The 25205-nt window shown below is 41.4% G+C and overlaps 1 protein-coding gene across 1 annotated transcript in view; it reads right to left on the minus strand.

Annotated features, from left to right (window-relative positions):
• Positions 1 to 4690: 4690 nt before the first annotated feature.
• Positions 4691 to 25205, minus strand: part of LOC311224107 (ephrin type-A receptor 6-like) — a gene marked incomplete at both ends in the record, with an annotated part of 205709 nt that continues 185194 nt past the window's right edge. Inside the window, 8 exon segments of the mRNA XM_084308934.1 lie at positions 4691 to 4805; positions 9351 to 9512; positions 12372 to 12565; positions 14290 to 14439; positions 17914 to 18120; positions 19332 to 19393; positions 19791 to 19976; positions 23900 to 24025. Coding sequence (XP_084165060.1) covers positions 4691 to 4805; positions 9351 to 9512; positions 12372 to 12565; positions 14290 to 14439; positions 17914 to 18120; positions 19332 to 19393; positions 19791 to 19976; positions 23900 to 24025 — 1202 coding nt within the window.

Below are 25205 nucleotides of genomic sequence, written 5' to 3' on the forward strand. Positions count from 1 at the left end.
TCTACATGATGTTTGTGTATTCCAGTGCTTGGGAGCATTCAACCCTCATCCATTGACCTATAAAAGTTATGTTAAAGTGGTATGTGGTCCAGTTATGCTGCTCTGATTAAAGGTTATGTTAAAGTGGTATGTGGTCCAGTCATGCTGCTCTGATGAAAGGTTATGTTAAAGTGGTATGTGGTCCAGTTATGCTGCTCTGATTAAGTCCTCTTGAAGTTGACAGGCTTCAAATGTGAAAGTATACAATCTTCATACATGTTTGCCATGTTTTCTATGCAAAATATTTGTCTTCAAAGTAACTATACTGATGGGTTCAGATAAATGTAGTGGGGTAAAAACTAAAAGTATAAAGTTCGCTAAAATTTTAATATTCGCGTAAAGGTACAAGTAGATCGAAATTGTACTTAAGTAAAAATACTTAGTTACTTTCCACCACTGGTAACTCTCCAATATCATACTCTGTATCATAACAGGCAAAAAGTGCAATATGGACGATCAGCCAGGTCAAAGGCCACCATCTGGTCTGAAGCGGGTGAGATCATGGTTTGGCCTGAGGTGGTTCACATTTATGAGAAAATGAATGATTACAATTAAGTTGTTGATTAAATGAGGTAACCAAGGATAATTAATAAAACATACACAAGTCACAAGACATAGCAACAGGGCATACTGCATCGTCATGAAGATAGAATATACTGTACACATTTCTATATAAAAAAGTATGACATTCAATAGTCTTCAACAAAAAGAAAACTCACTCGTCTTAATACAGTCGGTCTATTATTTCCAGTGAGCCTTTTGACATAATGGAACACATGTAAGACACGTGACGTTACGTAGTCCATGGTTTTGAATGTTGTCATTTCACAGAATCCGAGCAGCCGTGGGCAATTCATCAAATAACTAGTCGTCTGCATCTCCCTTTTGCCTCAAATACAACTGATTATCGCTGTATACTTAGAAAAATACAATAGAAATCAGTAGATTGACACAGATCGGAACATGAAAAATCGGTGCTCAGTGTTTTCTTAGAGGGCCGAACTAAAGCCTCCTTCATGTTCCCAACCAATTATTCCCGGTGTGAACGCGCCGGCCGGTTCGAGAACCGGCTCCGACACGGAGCCCGGCCGGTGTGAAAGGCCTATAAGAGAGAGAGAGAGAGCGAGAGCGAGAGAGAGCGAGAGCGAGAGAGAAGAGGTATGGGGCCAGTTGAATAAACAAGTGAAGACTCCTCCAAGGGATTGTTTCAGTAAGATGACTCCCATCTAGTGGATGCGGGGTGTAATTGCAGCTTCAAAGTGACGGAGGCAACCATAAAAGACTACCAGAACCCGCTAGACTCCCCAATTACACTACAAGCAGGCATGCGTTGTTCATGGCACGGGGTACCACTCAGTGGTACCTCACTGAGTATTAAAGATTTGAGCAGAAGCGCGTGCACACGCGCTCGCGAGAACGCGCTGCGCTCGGCTCGGATCGTTGTGTTTACCTGCGGCGCTACCTCGCATTATCATAACAATAGCCGCTATAGGCTGGTGTCTTCAACCAGTCTGGGACTCTTTGTGATGTAAATATGGAACGTCCCAAGTTGCCGCTGCCCACAGAGTGCACCGCCGTCCAAAGGTGAACGACGGCGAACGAAGGGCCAAATCAAAACAGCCGTCAATTCCGAATTGACAACTGTTTTGATTCAACCCCCCACCCACCACCACTCACCCCCGGACAACAACACACTCTGCAAACAGCAGCAACCCGGGACATTCCATATCTACATCACAAACTTCGGGACTGAGTAGATAATTAATTAATCTTCTCTTTATTTTTATTATTTATATTAAAACTGAATCAAACCATAAACAAGGTTGCCTGTTGGGATGTTAGATCCTAATGTGAAAAACTGATTTTATATGTCTGCACTTTATGTGCTCATTTTATGCCTGTCTTAATTCTGTTGTGAAGCACTTTGAGCTGCAGTTTCTGTATGAAAGGCTATACAAACAAAGTGTATTATTGTGCGCGAGGGAACATATGCGCATGCGCGCGGGGCCGCGCGTGCGTGTGCGCGCGCGCGTGCGCGCGGCGTCATTATCCTGCGTGGCGGCTCAGCCCATAATAACAACGCAACGCTGACTACAAGAACTACAGGACAAAATAAAATCACTTAAAACCAAGAAGGCCTGTGGAGCAGATGGTATCCTAAATGAAATGATCAAATTCACAGACTCCAAATTCCAATTGGCTATACTAAAACTCCTTAACATTGTCCTTAGCTCCGGGATCTTCCCCAATATTTGGAACCAAGGACTCATAACACCGCTCCACAAAAAGGGAGACAAATCTGACCCAAACAATTACCGTGGGATCTGTGTCAACAGCAACCTTGGAAAACTCCTCTGCATGATCATCAACCATAGACTCATACATTTCCTCACAAACAACAATACTCACAGAGCAAATCACAGATTGGCTTCCTACCAAATCACCGTATACAACAGACCACATTCTCACCCTCAGCACCCTAATCGACAACCAACTAAATAAAAATAAAAGCAAAGTATACTCCTGTTTCGTTGACTTCCAAAAAGCATTTGACTCAATTTGGCACAAGGGTCTGCTGTACAAGCTGTTAGATAGTGGCATTGGAGGGAAAACCTACGACCTCATAAATGTACACCAACAACACATGTGCTGTGAGGATTGAGGAACAACACACAGACTTCCTTCCTCAACACCGGGGGGTTAGACAGGGGTGCAGTTTGAGTCCAACCCTCTTCAACATATACATAAATGAACTGGCAAAAACATTGGAACAAACTGCAGCACCTGGCTTCCCCCTAGCAAACACAGAAGTCAAATGCCTACTGTTTGCAGATGACCTGGTGCTGCTGTCCCCAACAAAAGAAGGGCTACAGCAGCACCTTGACCTTCTGCACAAATTCTCCCAGACATGGGCACTGACAGTAAATCTAAACAAAAACTAAAATTATGATATTCCAAAAAAGGCCCAGCCTACAACAACAAAAACACAAATTCCTCCTAGACACAATTTCCCTAGAACACGCAAAAAACTACACCTATCTCGACCTAAATATTAGTGCTACAGGGAACTTCAACCAAGCTGTAAACGACCTGAGAGACAAAGCAAGAAGGGCTTTTTATGCCATAAAAAGGAACATCAAGTTAGACATTCCAATCAAAATTTGGCTAAAAATATTAGACTCCGTCATAGAACCGATTTCCCTGTATGGTTGTGAAGTCTGGGGCCCACTTGCAAACCAAGACTTCACCAAATGGGACAAACACCCAACTGAGACTCTGCATGCAGAATTTTGCAAATCCATTCTCCGCACCCAACGGAAAACGCCAAATAATGCATGCAGAGCAGAACTAGGAAGATACCCACTAATTATCAAAATTAAAAAAAGAGCATTCAAATTCCACAATCACCTAAAAGAAAGCAACCCAGACACACTCCACAACATAGCCCTCACCCACAGAGAGACCCTCGATAGATGCCCACTCAGCCAGATGGTTCTGGGACTCTGCTCACAAACACAAGCAGAGCCACCAGACAGAAACCACACTGGACTAAATCAAATTATAAGAAAACAAAAAGAAAACTATCTGACACATTGGAAAGAAACAACCCAAAACCAGAGCAAATTGAAATGCTATTTGGCCCTAAACAGAGAGTACACAGTGGCAGAATACCTGAGCACTGTGACTGACCCAAAACTAAGAAGATCCTTGACTAGGTACAGACTCAGCGAGCACAGCCTAGCCATTGAGAAAGGCCGCCATAGGCAGACCTGGCTCCCAAGAGAAGACAGACTATGCACCCACTGCACACAAGATGAGGTGGAAACCGAGCTCCACTTCTTAACAACCTGCTGCCCACTATACCAAGACATCAGAGACATATATTTCCCACAAATTGCAAACACCCAAAGAGACTTTGAAAACATGGACAATAACTCAAAACTCCCATACCTACTGGGAGAAATACAAGAATGTGCAAACACAGCAGCAAGATTTGTGAGCTGCTGTGACAAGAAAAGGACATCCAATGGAATACAACCACCATAAAGACTGTACAAGAAATTCCTTCTGTAATGTACTGATTTCTTTTGATTTCTCTGTTTGATTGTTTTGTTTTGTTTGGCTTTGGCAATGTAAACGTATGTTTCCCATGTCAATAAAGCCCATTTGAATTGAATTGAATAGAGAGAGAGAGAGAGAGAGAGAGAGAGAGAGAGAGAGAGAGAGAGAGAGAGAGAGAGAGAGAGAGAGAGAGAGAGAGAGAGAGAGAGAGAGAGAGAGAGAGAGAGAGAGAGAGAGAGGTATCGATCGGCGGCAGTTGAATAAAACAAGATGAGAAGATGAGTTCTGAACTCAAGAGAGAGACACCACTCAGTCTTGGCCAGAGCGGGAAGAGCGGGCAAGGGTTGGGCCAGAGCGGGCAGAGGTTGCTTTGTTGCTGAACCGTGGTTATAGTTCACGTCAAAGGCAACAATTTGCAGAGCGTCATGTGTATTACAGTTGGACCACACGATGGCGCTCGTCTAGCCGGAGCAGCATGCAGTATCTGCCAGCTACACCAGGGGGGGGTGTTGTTCCAACCAGTAGAGTTACAGCGCCGACGACACTGTGGTTTGTGTCCTGCTGCTCAGTGTTTCTTTCTCTGGTGACCTCAGACATGGAAGCCACTCTGCTGGATGTGGTGACACTGTAGCTGAAGAGTCTGTATGCTGCTGTTTATTCTCCTCTGGTGTCCGAGCAGACTCACCCCCACGCGCCTGATGTCACTGGGGAGGGAACGACGCACAAAACATTAGGGACATAAATAAAAAATTAAAATTAAAAAATTATTTACACTTTTTTATTGCATTTTCCATTATTCAGACAATATTTTTACATGTTTTCCACATCACATCGTTGTGATACAAAAGTGTGATAGGAAAACCAACCTGAAAAAAAAATATATATATATATATATATATAATAATAATAATAATAATAATAATAATAATAATAATAATAATAATAATAATAATAATAATAATAATAATAATAATAATAATAATAATAATAATAATAATAATAATAATAATAATAATAATAATAATAATAATAATAATAATAATAATAATAATAATAATAAAAAAAAAGAAATACAAACCCAAAAAAAATAAAAAAAATAAAGAAAGATACAGTCCAGCACAAAATAATTTCTTTTAATTGAAACTTTATTTAACCAGGCAGGTCAGCTAAGAAAAAAAATACGTATTTTCAATGACGGCCTGGCGAGAGGACAAAAGGTCCCCTCGAAGGGTGACAGAGAAAGAGGACAAAACAATTAATACAAAATAAAATAAATAGAAAAGAGACAGAAATACTTGAAATACACATCAAACAACCAAATGAAATGAAAAAGGGGCATACATGAAGCAGAACAGTCAAATGACAGTTAAAAGGCTGGGTGCCAGTTGCAGGTGTGTGTGTAAACAACGATAGATTCAGATTCAGATTCAGATTCAGATTCAGACAACTTTATTGGTCCCGCGTGGGGCAATTCATATTTGCAGCTTACAAGCAACAAAGACAAACAAACAACAAAACATCTCAAAGACAGCACGGCAAATAAAAAGAGAAACACTCCATGTGATACAATCCAGCAATAAAAGTAAAAGTAAAAACAGACAACCAAGTGCTAAAGGCTACTTAAAATGACTACTGTCTGTGTTTAAAAGTCTGATAGCCGAGGGGACAAAAGATTTGGCGTAGCGGTTGGTCCTACTTGGTGGGACGTCATAACGGCGGCCAGAAGGCAACAGTGAAAACCGCTGAGACAGAGCATGGAGGGGTTGATTAATGATGCTCGTCCCCTTCTTGACCACCTGGTCCGTCCAGAGAGAACATAGGTCTCTCTGTTTTACTCCAATTATTTTGGAGCACACTTTCACAATATACTGTAGGCTGTTCCTATCTTTAATGGACAGGCCACTGAACCAGCAGATAAAAGAAAAAGTTAGGAGGCTTTCAATAAAAGAACTATAAAAAGTGCTCAGGATCTTCGCACTAACATTAAAAGAGTTCAGCTTTCTCAGTAGGTAGATCCTCTGCTGACCTTTTTTAACAATAGACTCTGTATTTAGGTTGAACTTCAGTTTACAATCAAACACAGTTCCCAGGTATTTGTACGATTCAACAGTCTGGACGTCCTCATCGTGAATTACACTAGCTACACTGGCTTGATGATCGGGGTTGTGTCTGAAGTCAATTATCATGTCCTTAGTCTTAGAGACATTGAGGTCCAAGTAATTCTCATCACACCAATTCACAAAGTCGTGAAGTACAGGTCCATGATCAGTTTCGGAGCGCTGCAGTAGAGATACCAGGACAGTGTCATCTGAGAACTTAACCAGATGCCTTTGGTCATGAAGCGATCTGCAGCTGTCCGTGTACATAATAAATAAAAGGGGAGACAAAACGCAACCTTGGGGGGAGCCAGTGTTGGAAATCGACATGTTGGACATCTGTCCATTGACAAAGACCTGCTGGACCCTCTCAGTGAGGAAATTTAAAATCAGCATGAGAAGCTGGTGTGGGAGACTAAAATGAGAGTCAAGCCTCTCAATTAAAATGTGGGGCTGCATTTTATTAAAAGCAGAGGAGAAATCTGCAAATAAAAGTCTAGCATGAGCTCCAGGTGTTTCCAGGTGTTTATACACAATGTCCAAGATGAAGAGCATAGCATCCTCCACCCCTTTACCTGGCTGATATGCGAATTGAAGGGGATCTAATTTACCCTCAATAAAAGACATGGTAGTGTTTTTTAAAAACTTCTCAAAAACCTTCATTGCTAATGAGGTAAGCGCCTCATTAAAAGTAGTGAGGGGGGGGGGGGATCAATTTGTCTATTTTCAAAGTCTTTTGCATCTCGTTCCAACTGCTGGGATCATTCACTTTGTTTACATTTACATTTAAATTACAGTAAGTAATTTAGCTGACGATTTTATCCAAAGTGACTTACAAGTTCTGTACGACAACAAGTCATCAGGAAGGGCACAACTCTATCAGCTGAGTAACAATGTTCGTCAAACCATCGGCGTATTTAGACCACTATCACTAGGGCACGTGCCCTAGTGATGATCATCTGTGCCCCAGTGATAAAAAAAAAAAAAAAAAAAAAAAAAAATTTTAACAAATGTTTTTTATTTTCCCTTTTTTAACATGATCAAATGATCATTTAACATTATCAAATAATTATTATAATATTTTTTACTTCGCTTTGAAATATTATAGTGAAATATTTTGCACTGCATTTATCTTGTTGAAATCCTCCAACAGGCTCTTTTTTGTAAGTTGACTGGTTTGCACACCAATAATACAGTGCAATAATAGAATAGTAGAATAGATGGTAAAATTATGCAATAGAATGGCCAGAGTAAAATAGTGCTACAGTACAATCAACAGCGGGGTGTATTAGAAGGCTATGGTGAAGAGGTACGTTTTTAGCTTATTTCTGAAAATATTAAGAGATCTAGCTTCCCTAATGTCCATAGGTAGTGTGTTCCATAACTTTGGTGCATAGTTAGCAAAGGCTGCATCCCTGATTTTCTTTAGACTGTGGCTTGGAACCTTCAATAGACCAGTAGTAGATGATCACAATGTTTATACTTTGTATATAAGGAGGAGGACCTTGAAATCAATTCTAAATGTTACCAGAAGCCAGTGTAGGTTATTTACTTGTAACTTCGGGTTTGATCCAAGGAGTAAGTTGCCCCATATTGCTCTGTAACATTTCTCTTTTTGTTATAGGACCGACTAGTAGGATTTCAGTTTTGCCCTCATTTAATTTTAGGAAGTTGTTCGTCATCCATTTGTTTATTGCTAAGAGACAGGCGGAAATGGAGTTTATAGCTGTGTGATCATTTGGTTCAGCGGAGATGTACAATTGTGTGTCATCTGCGTAACTATGGAAACATACATTGTGCTTTCTAATGATGTCTCCTCAATGTTCAATGTTCAATGCAATGTTCAATGCAAGTAAAGCACTTTAAACTTTAAGTATGACTAAATGCTTTATTGACTATATATATAGTAACTGTTCCAAAATGCATAGATTTCTATGTATTTTAGGGGTTTGGGTGGCTAGCTCTTTTTAATATAAATGTCAGATTGTTTTATTTATTTCATAGATTTCTATGCATTTCAGGAGTTTGGGGGGCTGGCTCCCCAAAATAATTAAATAACATAACCCTAACCTAACCCTAAAACCGAAATAAAGTTAAAAAAAAATAGTTACAAAATCCACCCATTTTCGCCCACAAACCGGCCAAAACCGGCCAAATTTTTTTCGCGGTCGCGCTACGCGCTACTGAAGTGCTGGGTCTAGATACGCCCCTGCGTCAAACAGTGTTGAAACTCGGGTGCTGCGGTGGTGAGTGCTAGAGTAGTAGAGACATTAGTATAGTAGGTACTGTAGTAATATAGTGCATGACAAAATACAGTACGAAGGTATACTGGTCGACCATTGCTAGACTTTGCTATAGAAATGCCCCTTTAAGAACCAAGAGAGTCATAATGAATTCACTATGAATTGAAAATGGGGGACCCTGGTGTGTAAACAAGACGAAAGTCTTTCTCTGGTCTGCATCCCCTTAACAATTGTGTGTATTGAGCCATACTGTATTGTACCCATTCTGCAATCTGTTAATTAAAGTTTTCAATCAATCAATCAATCAATCAATCAATCAATCAATCATTCAATCAATCAATCAATAACAACAGGCGGAATACACAATCAGAACTAACTACGTCATGCTTACTTGATTGTTTTACCCGTTACACTGCTGTCGTTCTTGTATTTTTAAATATATGGAAGTGAACTATATATCTGCTCATTGAAATCTGTCAGTTATTAACAAGGACACTTGAGTAGATACAGTATTATAGAACTGGATAAGATAAGATGAGTTTCATCCCCGTGGGGACATTTGGGTAGCTAGTGCTTGGCACAGAGGGAAGATGGATGACCAGGGTAAATGGTAAATGGCTGCATTTATATAGCAGCTTTTATCCAAAGCGCTTTACAATTTGTTCCTCACATTTGACACATTCACACACCGACGGCGGAGGTAACCATGCAAGGTGCCAACCTGCTCATCAGGAGCAGTTAGGCGTTCGCTCAAAAACACTTCGGAAATGCTGCCCGGGAGGAGCGGGAATTGAACTGGGAACCTCCGGATTACCAGACGACTGCTCTACCTCCAGACCCACTGTCTCCCCCACAGGGTGCAACACAAGTTCTGCATTACACTGTGGCCTACTGAAAAAACCTGACTTACTCCATATTCATGGTCGAGACGGCATCCAGTGTGGTGTAGCCTGCTGTCAGGAAGTTCTTCTTGTATTGGCTCATTTTGATGGAGTCCAGCCAATCACCGATGGAGATGAACAGGGGGTAGCCTGGCATGTCCTCTGGGGATTCGCCGAAACCTAAACGAGAGCTGGAAAGGGAAAACGACAGGACCGCAGGGTTTTGTAGCATAAAACACAAGCGCTATTGTTTATTGTTTATTGTTTTTAAAAGGATCCCCATTAGCTGCCACCTAAGTGGCGAGCTAGTCTTCCTGGGGTCCACACAGAAAGACAACACAAAACACAAAACATGACAATACATGAGATACATATGACAATCACAATTCACTTAATTAACAATGATCATCTAAAAACAGTAAAATATTGTAGACATCTTTATAAACATCAGAATCTTTTCAGAAAAGGTTATTACATTCATGGGTAGACATGCACTCTTCCACTAATTAATCTTCCTCGTCTATATTACTATCTACTATACTAATAATTATGTCTCTACTACTCTGCACTCAACACTGCAGCACCCAAGTTTCAACACTGTTTGGTGTTTACTGATAGAGTTGTGCCCTTCCTGCTGACTTGTCGTACAGAACGTGTAAGTCGCTTTGGATAAAAGCGTTCAGCTAAATGACTAAATGTAAGCCTTCGGTATATTAAAATACAACCACCTCCAATTATATTAGCAATGAATAAAATAACATCACAGAGGAAAATATTTTCAAAAATATACAAAATACTGGCAAGCGCAGACACTACATTCCATCTCCCCTTCACAAAATGGGAACAGGACTTGGCTTTCTCTCCCAATGCCGTATCCTGGGAACAAATTTGCACCAACACATTCACAATGACTAACAACACTAACCTTCAATTAATCCAATATAAGGTGTTACACAGAGTACATATCACACAGCACAGGATGTTTCAAATGGGAATTTGCAAGCACAGATGTATGCTCCCATTGCACCCTCAACACCCCAGACAACTATTTCCATGCCACCTGGCTCTGCCCACCTGTTCTAGACTTCTGGAATTCCGTCATCAATACACTATCCCGGGTCATGAGCTGCAGCATTCCTCTCTCCCCCTCCCTCTGCCTACTCGGGGATACTACTGCTATCAATTTATTAGTCCAGAACACCAAACCCCTACTCGTTTCTCTAGCTGTTGCCAAGAAAACTATCCTCTTAAACTGGAAGACAAGAAAAAAGGTGAATACTGGCCAATGGTTAGGCCTTCTCTCAAATTACATATCACAGGAAACAATCTCAACCGTGGATCACATCGAAGTCTCACAATTTAATAACATCTGGAAATTGCTTGTGGATAATCTAGGCTCCCAATCATAGGAGATTGACCTGTGAGCCATCCACTCCACAACCCACCCTTCTCTTAATCCCCCTCTACTTTACTTACTCCCCTCTCTGCCCCCCCCCCCCCTTTCCCTTGTCATGTGTATTCGTTGTTGTCCTTCATTGTCCTTAGTTGTAATTTGTTTGTCAATATCTAGTCTGAGTTCCCCCCCTCCGATAGGGCAATGAAATATATATTTTTTAATATTTTTCTTATTTTACTACACTTTTTATTTAATTTTGTACTGTAAATAATTAAAACGTATAATAAATAATAAAGTTGTCCCCCGAAGAGGGGGGGGGGGGGGGGGGGGGGGGGGGTGGATGGAGTGCCCTCAAAAAAGGGCCGGGAAAAAAGTAAAAAAAAAAGAAAAAAAAAAAAATTAAAATACTACGCTTATCACCCTGAGCTTGACGACCCTTGTACATACGGTACTGTATGTGAATTAATTTGGCTTCTCCGCTTACTCTAACCCAGGGACCACCAACATGGCACCAGGTAGCCCCCAAGGAACACATGAGCCTGGGTGTATAAAGTGTTGAATATTGATATGATCTGTTTCCCACCGTGTTCAGCCATTGTTGATAATTATAGCGAGAAATCATTAACGTGATCAGTGTCTTCACAAAGATGAGTACGATTTATCATTGATAATAATATATAACTAAAGTCAAACTGAGAAAATGTGTTATTTCAGAAGAGCGTATCAAACTGGTAGCCCTTGGTTATGACTCAGTGCCCATGAAGTAGCTCTCAGTTTCTAAAAGGTTGGCGACCCCGATAGGTATTTTCAGTTCATTACTGTCTAATATTTTACATCCAGCTCCTCTGGGTGCATCAGTCTCTGGAATGTGCCAGTGGGTCGAGTGACCACGCCAAGCCAGGCACCCAGAAATACTCTGACCTGATGACCTGTGTGACCTAATGTGCATGCATGGCTATATCGGCCCTCCGGCCACAGGCCAGTGAGAGGATCAAACCAGATTCATCCTTAGACTACCATATACGACCAAGCCTGTCTGATCATCCATTATTAACCAGTGGCTCGCTAAATTTGGAACCCACATAGTATTTAAGCCATGATGTGTTTGTGATTCTGGAGCCTTGCAGCCCCCATGGAGGGCTGTGGTCTCCAGGACTGTTCCTCGTTCTCTGTGTGTTCCTGTCAATAAAGACCATCGATTGACTTCACATTTGTTTCCTGAATCTCTGTCCAGCTGGCTCATACATATCAATCCAACAAATACAGTTTTTATACTATCAACCCCTGCTCTGTCTGACCTCTGAATTAAAAAGAAAACTGTTAAAATCTGGCTCAAAAAACACCAGAGCTGCACCCACAGCTAAATTCATTAACGGTGGGTGTATGCAATTCAGCTTCATTCTGTTTTATGTGTATTTTTGTTAAAATGTGTATATTGTGATGATGAATTGTATTTTATGTAGGCCTATTTGACGTATGTTATGTGTGATAACTTTTTTTTTTATCACTTTAGGTTGATGCCCTTTTTAACATCTTGGCCAGGGACTATACAGATGAAATCTAGCCTTCTGGCTAATTCTGGCGTATTTACATTTTTAATGTTGATTAATAAGCACGGTCCCTTTTGCAAATAAACTTAAACGTAAACTCTGACCTCTGCACGTTGTCCACCAGGGGGAGTAGGCTGCTGGGGTTGCGTATGAGCTTGTCTAAGAAGGCGAGCACGTCGCTGAAGAGAGGCCTCTGCCCACGCTCCTTCTCCCAGCAGTGCAGCATCAGCTGGTGCAGCGCCACGGGGCAGCTCATGGGCGCCGGGAGACGGTAGCCCTCCTCGATGGACAAGATGACCTGGGTGAGGGGGGGGGGGACGCATGCATGCACAGGCATTCAGAAACCACACTCCTGTATGGGTTTTCATATTGTATTTAACTAGGGATGTCCGATATTACCGGCCTACTGATATTATCGGCCGATATCGGCATTCAAATGTGATATCGGAAAATATCGGTATCGGTTTTCAAAATTTTTATTATTTTTTTAAATTTCTATAACCTTTATTTACCCAGGCAAGCAGGTAAGAACAAATTCAGATTTTATTTATTGTCAAAAGTATGCATAATGTTGTGTTAATTCCACAACAAGAGATATGTAATGTTAATTACCTGAAATTATTCCGCTTTTTGGGGGGGAAACCCTGCATATATCGGTATCGGTTGATATCGGAAATTAAGAGTTGGACAATATCGGTATATCGGTATCGGTAAAAAAGCCAATATCGAGCATCCCTATTAACCCTTTCACTACCACACAACAGAAGGTTAACCGTTCACTACCACACTACTACAGACGGTTAACCCTTCTGTAGTGTGGCTGTGAAAGGGTTAACCCTGTGTTGGGTGGCAGTGAAATGGTTAACCTTCTGTATTGTCGCAGTGAAAGGGTTAACCCCGTTGGTAGTGTGGTAGTGAAAGGGTTAAAACTGGCAAACATGTTATCGAGAGGGGTTTTCTTTCTATGTGATCAGAGCAGTCTAACCCGTGTTGATCCTTACTGTATGTAACAGTACAATGAAAAGGAGCTTGGCATCCAACCGGAGTGCAAATGTAACAGTAAAGTGCGATGTACTGTACAGGTGATTAAACTGGGTATAAAATATATGAATTACTACTGTACCATATATACGGTAAGAATAAATAAATATATATATATGGTATATACAGCATTATTGTACATGCTATCATTATATTATATGGGTTATCTGTAGGTGTATAAGTACTGTAGGTATACAGTATAGGAGGGTTATATGCAGGTATATTCAGATAGATATGGATATATATAAATGTATATATATGCGGCATATAGAATAGAATAGAAATACTTTTTATATTTTATATAAAAGGGGGGATCTCCCTACTTATATATTTTATAAATATACAGCACTGTTGTACATGCTATCATACAGAGTAGAACGGTAGATATAAGTATGAGGTGGGTAGTTAAGATCATTATGTTTACTATGATTTTACAGTGTAGGGCAGTTGTATACAGTGAAAGCAGTATAGGCAACAGAGTCATACAATATGGGTAACAGAGCCTAGGGTCTAGGCATTGGAGTCAGAGATGGACTCAAATGAACAACTTACGTCTTGATTAAATGGCAAATGGCTGCATTTATATAGCAGCTTTTATCCAAAGCGCTTTACAATTTGTTCCTCTCACATTTCGACCCATTCACTCACACGTTCACACACCGACGGCGGAGGCGACCATGCAAGGTGCCAACCTGCTCATCGGGAGCAATTATGGGTTAAGTGTCTTGCTCAAGGACACTTCGACACGCTGCCCGGGAGGAGTGGGAATCGAACCGAATCAACACGTCTTGATTGGACATCTCCCAGTAGGGCCTGTCGCCACACATGACATCACTTCCTGAACAACTCACGTCTTGATTGGACATCTCCCAGTAGGGCCTGTCGCCACACATGACATCACTTCCTGAACAACTCACGTCTTGATTGGACATCTCCCAGTAGGGCCTGTCGCCACATGACATCACTTCCTGAACAACTCACGTCTTGATTGGACATCTCCCAGTAGGGCCTCTCTCCGTATGACATCACTTCCCACATGACGATGCCGTAGCTCCAAACGTCGCTCGGTGAAGAGAACTTCCTGTAAGAGATGGCCTCCGGGGCCGTCCAGCGAACTGGGATCTTTCCTCCCTGACGAGAGAACGACAGCAGAGAACATGCTGGTTAAAGAAATACTGTGTAAATCAAATTAAAATCAAATCAAATGTATTTGTAAGGCCCGACAACACACGTTAATGTCCCCATGGGGCCGGACACGTCTTCTTTAAACAAGTCAAGAAGAAACATCACAATAAGTCAAGAACAAAACAAGAACACCATAAAGTCCAGAACATTTTAAATAAATGCAAAATAAATGCAACACTCCCAGACACACCCCACGCGAAGGTAAGGAAAAACTCACTAAAACCTAGCAATAGAAAAAAATGCACCACAGGCAATGTGGAGGAGAGAAACCTTAGAAGGGCCATTCAAGGGGGGATCTCGCTTCTTAGATGTCGGTGATAGTAGTGTTGCAGACGGACAGTTTGTAAGCATACACAGTAGTGAAACACAGATGAGTGCATGCAATAGCAACTGAACATTTTGATGCGATACCGGAGTCTTAAGGCAAGCACAGAAAGACTCAGAAGAAGCTTCTATCCCCAGGCCATCAGGCTGCTAAACGAACAATAAACACTATGCAACAACCATCAAATGCACACAGCACACACACCCACACGCAGTGGTGCAGTGCTGGTATAACGCGGTATAACGGCGTTTTACCTCGGTCACTGAGGCTGAAGTACGCGCAATCGCGCACGGATATGTTCCCGCGTGTACGCGCAGTCACGCACACAAAAACGTTACACGCTACTTTCGGGAGAAAGAGTCTAGACTAGAAGATCTGCGAGGAGAAAAAAAAACTCCCCGTAAAAAACCCACTATGATTGGTTGGTTTGTTTAGATATGAGTGACGACTCACGATTGGGTATGGTAGGCCAAAACTTTACGGGTAGGCCAATCAGAGGCAGGATAGGGCGGGACTCCAGGCCGCAAACCAGGAAGTGAAAATCGAAACGCAGACCACTGAATGAGAATGAATGGATCATGCAATTTACAATAACAGAACCAGTCAGGATTTGATGTTTCCACTGATGGCATTGATGAAGATGATGTCAACAACAATAACAACACTGCATCTCCATGGCCCTACCTGGACACGTTTATGAGTTTGACTGAAAAAACGCCTAAAACATATGTGTTTAGGTGTTTATTGTGTCAACCAAAAACGAAGCTGCTCTCGACGTCCCACACGTCCAATACTAACTTGAGAACACATATTCAGGTGTTAAGGACTCGAGCCACCCGAACAACTGCCTCTTTGAACTGCTGCCGTCAGGCAAGCGATACAGGAGTCTCAAGGCGAGCACAGAAAGACTCAGAAGTAGCTTCTATCCCCAGGCCATCAGGCTGCTAAACGAACAATGAATGAACACTACACAACAACAACCACCAAACACACATAGCACACACATCCACACGCACACACTCACTTTAAACAAACACACTGTAGCACCCACTACACACACTTTATAGCACACACCCACTTTAAACAAACACACTGTAGCACCCACTCCCCACACTTTATATTTATGGATGAAGGATTGCACTACAACTCGTACACCTTACTGTAAATTGTACCTAAAATTGTACCTCATCCCATTTCTGCTTTGCACTAGATAGTACTGTACATTAGTACACTGCATAGTATTGTGTATTGTATATTATATGGTAACTCAGAACATTGTACATATGTCTATACCGAACAACTGTGACCTCATTTTCTTCTTCTAAATTCATGCTATATTATGTTATTATGTTATTTGATACTATCTTGTCTAGCACAGTCTCTGGAGCGTAACAGTAAGAAGCATTTTGTATGAAAGTATTCTGTACTTCTGTATGACAACTATTAAAGAACTTGAACTTGAACTTGAACTTGAACAGGTGAGCTGATGAAAACCCTTACTGTCTTTACATAAACATTGTCAACTGTTCCCAAACAGCACACAAGTCAGTGCACTTTTTATCAACAGCTTTAACTAACAGTCTGAGATAGGCTAGCTGCTATGAACAATATTATTGATTGATTGATTGAAAAGTGTATTAACAGATTGCAGAATGGGTACAGTACAGTACAGCTCAATACATACAATTGTTAAGGGGATGCAGACCAGAGAAAGACTTTCGTCTTGTTTACATCAGGGTCCCCCATTTTCAATTCATCATAACATATATATATGACATACAGATAGACAGTACTGCTACATCTATACATTTATGACATATCAGATTTGCAAATACAGTACTGTTTGTGATACAAAAAGTGTCCAGAAAAAGAGTGTATATACATTTGACGTAGAAACTGTACATTGGAGGAGGTTGGGTGGGTGGGGGACTGTACATTGGGGGGGGGGGGGGGGGCACACTGTACATTGGAATACTGACAAAGCCATACTTGGTCATTTATTGTACAACTGGGTTTTGAGTGTTTTTGAATAGTGATTCACATTCCTTTACAGCTTTGGGTAGGGCGTTTCACATTGAATCCCTGCCCCTCATCAGGTTTGGTGTGAACGATGGCCTGTGTCTGTCATTGCCATGGAATGTTAACTTGCATCCCATCCATAGAGGCAATTAGTGTCATTGTCTTTCATACGCTGGGAATGTGTTTTGATGTTCTCTGCACAGTAGAGAACTTGCTCTTAATATGCTGGTTAAATCTAGTTTAAGTTGATTCAATTAAAGAAATTGTATCAATACATTTAAAACATTGTTTGTTTTTCAACCATATCTGTTGACAATATAGGCAACATCCTGCTACCTTTTTCAGCGTATCTATTTCAAAATCTGTGCCAAAAAAACTGTGCATGCGCGCCACTGCCCACACGCACACACTCAATTAAACAAACAACACACTGCAGCACCCACTCTCCACACTTTAGATCACACAAACACACTTTATATTTATTGATAAAGGATTTGCACTACAACTCGTACACCTACTGTAAATTGTACCTAAATTGCACCCCATCCCATTTCTGCCTTGCACTATATAGTATTGTATATTAGTACACTGCATAGTATTGTATATTATATGGTAACTCAGTTACGTCTATTCTGCATCGAACATTGTACATATGTCTATACTGAACACTGTGACCTCATTTTTTATTATTTTTTATTACTTCTAATTTACATGCTATACTATGTTATTTTATTTCATACTTATCTTGTCTTGCACAGGCTCTGGAGCGTAACAGTAAGAAGCATTTTGTATAAAAGTATTCTGTACTTCTGTATGACAACTATTAAAGAAACTTGAAACTTGAAACTTTTGAACCAGCCAGAACTGTGGGTATAGGCCTATCCAGTATGAGGAACAGCACGGATTGTGCTGAGAAAGGACTCTACCGATTGACAACATCATTGGCAATTGTACCGATCTCAAACCCACAACCGTTGTGATTGGAGGATCAACTACAAGAGGGCGGGGTTTGAGATACTCCTTTAACACTACCAGACCCCGTCACGTCACATCAACTCTCTCTCTCTCTCACTCACCGTGGTGTTTGGCGCCGCCTGCAGGTCGTCGTCTACCCGCGACATGCCAAAGTCGGACACCTTACAGACCAGATTCTCATCGACCAAGATGTTGCGAGCCGCCAGGTCTCGGTGAACATAGCCAATATCCGATAGGTAGGTCATGGCCGCCGCGACACCGCGCAGCATGCCGACCAGCTGGATGGCTGCGAACTGGCCGTCGTGTGTCTGAAACGGCGGTGGTGGGACAGAGTGGTTTGATAAGATAATAAGGAAGAGGCACATCTCCTCGAGATGCAACAGCCATATGAAGAACGCGATAATAACGGGAAACAAACCGATGGTGGTGTACGGTCTATGTATTGCATGGATGTCTATGTATCAGTGTTGTAGTCGAGTCACTAAATCTCGAGTCCGAGTCGAGTCTCTGAGTCCCCGGTGTTCGAGTCCGAGTCCAAGTCCGAGTCGCCAAAGAAGAGCCAGAGTCGAGTCCGAGTCGAGTCCCCGTTACCCCTAGTCCGAGTCCAAGTCATCGAGGTTGAGTCCACTCCACTCTGGCAGTCAGAGAGCCGATGTACAAATAAAAAAAGGTCTACGTTAAACATAAATGACACAGCGGTCACCGTTTCAAAAGGAGTTTATTCACTTTGTGACACAATAGCCAAACAAATGCACTAGCCATCAATATATTATGCCAAATGATTAGGGCCTATTACAAAAACAATTAAAAAATAAAATAACTATAAGTTAACAAGTCCACGTCCTCGCCTGCACCTTCCGAGTCCGAATGCAGTCAATGCTCAAGTCCAAGTCGCGTCACGAGTCCTGAGAATCAGTCCAGACCTGGACTTGAGTCCTACAACACTGGTAGGTATGTGTGTGTTGTTGTGGCACTGTATGATGCTTTAGATAAAGGCCTCTGTCAAACATGTAAATCTGTAGAGATGTGGTGCGGCTGGGTGGCGCAGCGGACATTGCGCTCGTCACCAACGCAAGAGACACCGGGTTCGACTCCGGCTGTCGGCGTTGCCTCCGGCTTGGGCCGGCCGTCATACTAACTCAATTGGCAGAGTCAGCAGGTGGGAAGTCGATGGGTGGTAATCTGGACGTTGTGGACAGCGACTCCTACAGGTCGGTTGGGGGACGCCTGCACAACAGAGACAGGAAATGGCGGGGGTAGTGTAGCGTGAGCCTCCCACACGTTACACCTCGCCAATGAGAGTCCGCGCTGGCAGGTGAAAAGATGCGACAGGCTGCCTCCTCGTGTATCGGAGGGGACATGTGATGCAAGGCTTCTATCCTCCCTACAACCGGCCAGTGGGGGGCATATGCGAGCAACGTTCATGACAGGGGAGGGGAGAATTGGCACAGTTGAATTGGGATGGGAGAAAAATAGAAAAAGAGGAGAAAAACAAATCTGTAGAGATGTTTTTTCTCACCCGGAGGAACGAGTCCAGCGCTCCGTTTTCCATGTACTCTACTACTATCATCACTGGTCTGCCTGGGAACAAAAAAAGCACATACTATACAATAATAATGACAAAACAGAAACGGCAAGGATATATGAGAGAATGAGCAAACACAGAAATCCACACATTTCAAGTGATTTATTGGAATCTACCAGTTAAATGTACGTAGATGCGATTCAGAATTCATTGTTTGGCACTTTTCAGCCACACGTAACATCGTGAACAGACACCTGCGCACCAGAGGTGTCCAAAACATAGTGAAACCTCACACACACACACACACACACACACACACACACACACACACACACACACACACGCACACGCACACGCACACGCACACGCACACACACACACACACACACACACACACACACACACACACACACACACACACACACACACACACACACGCTTGAGAGAGTTTACTTTTGGTGACGACTCCCTCCAGCCTGATGATGTTGGGGTTATTGAACTGTCCCATGATGGACGCCTCACGCAGGAAGTCGTGCCTCTGTTGGTCCATGTGGCCGCCTTTCAGGGTCTTTATCGCCACAGCGATCTCCGTTTTCCCTGGTGTACGCAGACGCCCACTGCACACCTCTCCAAATTCACCTGCGAGGCAACACACACACACACACACACACACACACACACACACACACACACACACACACACACACACACACACACACACACATTACCTCCTCTCCTGTCTCTCCGATCTATCAGAAATCTCCCATTACATCCCCCTACTACAATCACTTAGAAACTGCAATTACACCCAGCATCCACTAGATGGGAGTCATGTTACTGAAACAATCACTTGGAGGAGTCTTGACTTGTTTATTCTCTTGACCTGACAGGAGAAGATGAGAAGTAGTCTTTCTAAGTATACAGCGATATGACGACTGTTGTATTTGAGGCAAAGAGAAATGCAGACGTCACACTGGGTGCATTAGGTCAGATGTTCTCAAAGTGGGGTCCGCGGAACCCAGTGGAGGTTATTCAATGACAACACCTGAGGCAGAAATTCACTCATAATTATTATTAATTTACATATATATATATATATCAGTGGCGGCTGCTGACCTAATTTCTTGGTGAAGCACAAATTATTATATTATATTATATATTAAATTATATTTTTAAAACATCCCCAAGGCTGCAACACCCCCATTCCTCCCAGGTGTCAGGCTCCTCATTCGCTTCCATTCATTTTGGGGACCATGTTTAAATATCATACTTCTGAAGTATAAACAAACTATACTGCTGTGACGATTTCAATAAAACAGACCATTCTGAGTCAATGGTACATGCTTGTACAACTGTACAAGCAAAACTGTACATTGGAATATCTAACATGTATTTACCACCTTCCTCTGCACAAGGCCACAGATGGGTTTTATGTAACACAAGGACAATTACGTGGGTAATTCGAAAGTAAACGCACCCATTTCAGCCACACACACGTCACTGACACACTGGACGCAGCGGCCCAATATATATATATATATTTTAAATCCACTCACCATTTGATGTACTTCTTACGAGGAAATAATGTCCCTCCCATCTGATCACTTGTAAATTAAATCCATCCTTCGATATTTTCTGATGAAATGTTCAATGACCTCGTCTGCTTGCAAACAGGCAATGCAACAAACAGCAGTCTTTTGTGATCTAATCGATCCTTCATTTGCGTGAGGACTGAGGATGCTGTCGAAATCCACTAAACATTGTTCTGTTGATATAATAAAAAATATAATGTAAATATAATGTAAATTAATAATAATTATGAGTGAAGTTCTGCCTCACGTGTTGTCATGGAATAACCTCCACTGATATATATATATATATATTTTTTTTTTTTTTTTTTATTATTATAATTTTTTTTTATTAGAAATGTTTTCCTCTGTAAAGAAAAAATGCCAGTGAATTTTCTTTTTTCTTCAAAAATGGCCAAGTGACAGCTCTGAGCTCTCTGATCAGGCCTGCTCCTAACTGCAGTAATGGCGAGCTGTCAATCACTCTAGTGCAACTTTTCTGCACGGGTTGATCTTTTTATTCTATTATCCAATCAAAATAGGCTATTTGAGTCATCTGCCCGTGCAGATTTGCGCACGCCACTCACGAACGCGGGTTGAATGATTGACAGCCCTCAACGGTCTGACACTCAATCTGACGAGGGAATCAAATGAATGCGCTGCCTTCCCCCCCGAACCTCCCATGAGCTCAAAATACCGTAAGTGGTGGTCAATTGTTTACACTTTCCATGGGATAAAAGAACGTGTCTCGAGTCGGACTTGTCACGATGGAGAAGCTGCAATATTCAACGGAAGATGAGATTGGTCGAGTGAGTGCTTTCTCACTGCTTTGGCTGTTGTGTGGTGAGTGGATTTAAAATATATATATATTTTAGTAGCTGTGTGTTGATTATGAATTAATCTTAACAATTGTGTGTATTGAGCCGTACTTTATTGTACCCATTCTGCAATCTGTTAAATAAAGTTTTCATTCATTCATTCATTCATTCATTCATTCATTCATTCATTCATTCATTCATTCATTCATTCATTCATTCATTCATTCATTCATTCATTCATTCATTCATTAATTAATTAATTCATTCATTCATTCATTCATTCATTCATTCATTGTCCTTGTGTTACATACAAGCCATCTGTGGCCTCGTGCAGAGGAAGGTGGTAAATACATGTTAGATATTCCAATGTACAGTTTTGCTTGTACAGTTGTACAAGCATGTACCATTGACTCAGAATGGTCTATTTTATTGAAATTGTCACAGCAGTATAGTTACTTCAGAAGTATGATATTAAGATTAAGATTAAACATGGTCCCCAAAATGAATGGAAGCAAATGAGGAGCCTGACACCTGGGAGTAATGGGGGTGTTGCACTGTTGCAGCCTTGGGGATGTTTTAAAAATATAATTTAATATATAATATAATATAATAATTTGTGCTTCACCAAGAAATTTGGTCAGCAGCCACCACTGGCGGAACCCCAGGGGTCCTTGAGGGGGTTCCAGGGGGTCCCCAGGAAAATGGGGAATAGTTTCATTGCACTAATATTTCTTCTTTAACTACAAGTTATTACAGTGGGAGAGTGTATACGAGTGACGCTCTCCTCTTCTACTATCTCTCTACCTACTGTATAGACGGTTGTGGAATTCTGGGTTAAATCACATGTAACAGCAAATATCTTATCAGATAGGGGTCCTTGGGACATACCTTACTAAAGCCTCTTAGCATGCAACGGCCCACATGTGGGCCCTCTTGAGGACGATTTGCCTACCGGCACTTTGGCGACCTCTAGCGGCTCGGGTGTGCATATTCTCTAATACAATATATATGGAATTAAAGCCATATTTGTTGCCTGTCGATAGCCGTTTCAGGGAAACTAAATCCGTTCAGCGGTTCTCGAGTTACATGCCGATATGTGAGGCGTGCGCCGAAGTAGACGGCAGACTTAAACATTTTTCAAATACCACGCCCGACTCTCGAGCCTCTACCTCCGTCAATCATTTGGCGATCTCGAAAATTATTGGACAGGTTTGTAATCAATGAGTAGGGCTTTCCAATGGTATCCAAAGTCGGAATGAGCGAATCAGGGATCTAGGTGAAAAGTCAGGAGCCAAAACAGGCAGAGAATTCTCCGTCGAATGTATTCAAGTCTATGAGAAAATCGTTTTCTGAGCTCTCACTTTTGACCAAAACCACTTCTAATCACTCATTTCTGAACTGAACCCTTATGAAACTTGGACATATAATACACAAGACTCCAGGCTGTGGACCCAGGGTGTTTCTTCAGCCATACACATTTATTTGGAAATACTACTTCTGGACTACTAACTACTACAGAAAAACGTGAGTAACAAGTTTTTCTACAACTCAAGTTCAGACCTATGTTACTCTATTTCATTAGCACTAAAATAATTTTATTGTATCAGAAACTTCAAAATGTCATCTTTCAAAAGAGACCAGGCTCATGTGCTATAAGTATAAAGTATAGTATTTTGGTTTGCAAAGAAGGTATGCAGTCCTCAAAAATGAAGACTAAAATGGCCACTTTTGGGTGCGATTGTTAACTGGTTTTGAGGCTGTCAATCGATTAAAATATTTAATCTGATTAATCGCATGCTTGTCCATAGTTAACTAATGATTAATCACAAATGAATCGCATATTTTGTATCTGTTCTAAATCTACCTTAAACCGCGGATATTTTTCAAGTTTTAATACTCTTATCAACATGAGAGTCAACAAATGCTTGCTTTATGCAGCCATTTAACACAAAAGGATGACCCTCATGCATTGCAAATTTGCATCAAATTCAAAACAGAACAAAATAACTTAAAAGAAAATAATAATTTAAAACAATGAATAAAGGACTCTCTCTCTCTCTCTCTCTCTCTCTCTCGCGTTCACGTTGACAGCCTTTTTTAACATAATAACCACTGAGCGGTTTGTGTGTGAGTGAGTGTGCGTGTGTGTGTGTGTGTGAGAGAGCCTTGTTCTCACCTGATCCTATCACCCTCTCTATGCGTATGCGTAAGGGGTGTATCTCCCTGGCGAACTCGTGGACGGCCTGTGTCGGGTCTTCGTACGCGTCTGGATCCACGTACGTCTTTATCCCCGAGAAGGAAACTGTAGCAGCAGGAGAAAAACGCTGCTTGAAACACTTTGAAATAGAATTGGATAGAATTTGTCTGCCGAGCAATATGGCCAAATTCGTAATTGCTCTCAAGCCCCACCCCCGTTCATTGATCCTCCAATCACAACTGTCGCTTCTCTTGGAGAGAATCGGAAGGATCAAGAAAAGAGGGCGGGGCTCGTGATAGGTCATTTGACATCACAATATGGGCATTCTTGAATCTCTCAATTATATATATAGTTTTTTAAATAGACACAATAAACAAGAGGTGATAGAGATTGAGTCTGGCAGATTTTTTTGTAATACCATAGGGAATGTATTCACACAATATAGGCCTACTACTGAAAGGGAACTATACCAAAAGGAAAAGTAGATTCTCAACATAAAACTAGACTTTAAAAAAGGATATTACAATGTGTGCTAAAATCATTATTTTGTCCATACCATACCGTTCATAATAGAATAGAACAGAAAAAGTTATTCTCCTCCAATAAAAAATAAAGTTATTCTCCAATGTCTGTGGTGCTGATTCATGTACTTTAAGTATTGAGAATACTTCCTTTTACGTCAGCGAAACTGCTGGTACAAAGTCACTTACCGGTACTTAAAAATCACACAATCCATACTTAAAGGGGAACTATCTTATAAATGGCCTTTTTGAGTGTTTAGCATTGTTTCCTAGCTATGTGAACTTATATTAATATGATCTATGTCTCAAAATTCTCATATTGGCGCATTCTTCCAATTCTCCTCTCACAATATTCACCCTCACTGAACTGAGTCATTTGAAAATGTGCCTATATGTGATGTCATATAGTCACTGCTGCATGTTAATGTTCAGGCGAACACGGCCACACACAGTGGTTTAGGAGCCCAGGCTCAAAACAGCTCGAGATCTTGAGGTAGAAAAATGCTGTTTTTGAGGACTTGATTAGAAATACAAAACAATGAATAAAAAAAATATATATATTACAGAGGTGTTCCATAGACTCACAGGAATTGTGTAAAAGTGCCCAAATAGTGAAAGAAATAGTAAAATAGTTCCCCTTTAATAGTAACTCAGCAGTCTGATTGGCTGAATTTGGTGCTAATATCTTTTTCTATAAACCTACATCTCTGGACAATCCAGAGACTCTGTGGGCAATCTGCGCATGCAGAGTTGGGGAGTAGGTG

This window comes from Notolepis coatsorum (assembly GCF_963971535.1).
Source record: "Notolepis coatsorum genome assembly, chromosome: 2".
In the NCBI taxonomy this organism is placed as follows: domain Eukaryota; kingdom Metazoa; phylum Chordata; class Actinopteri; order Aulopiformes; family Paralepididae; genus Notolepis; species Notolepis coatsorum.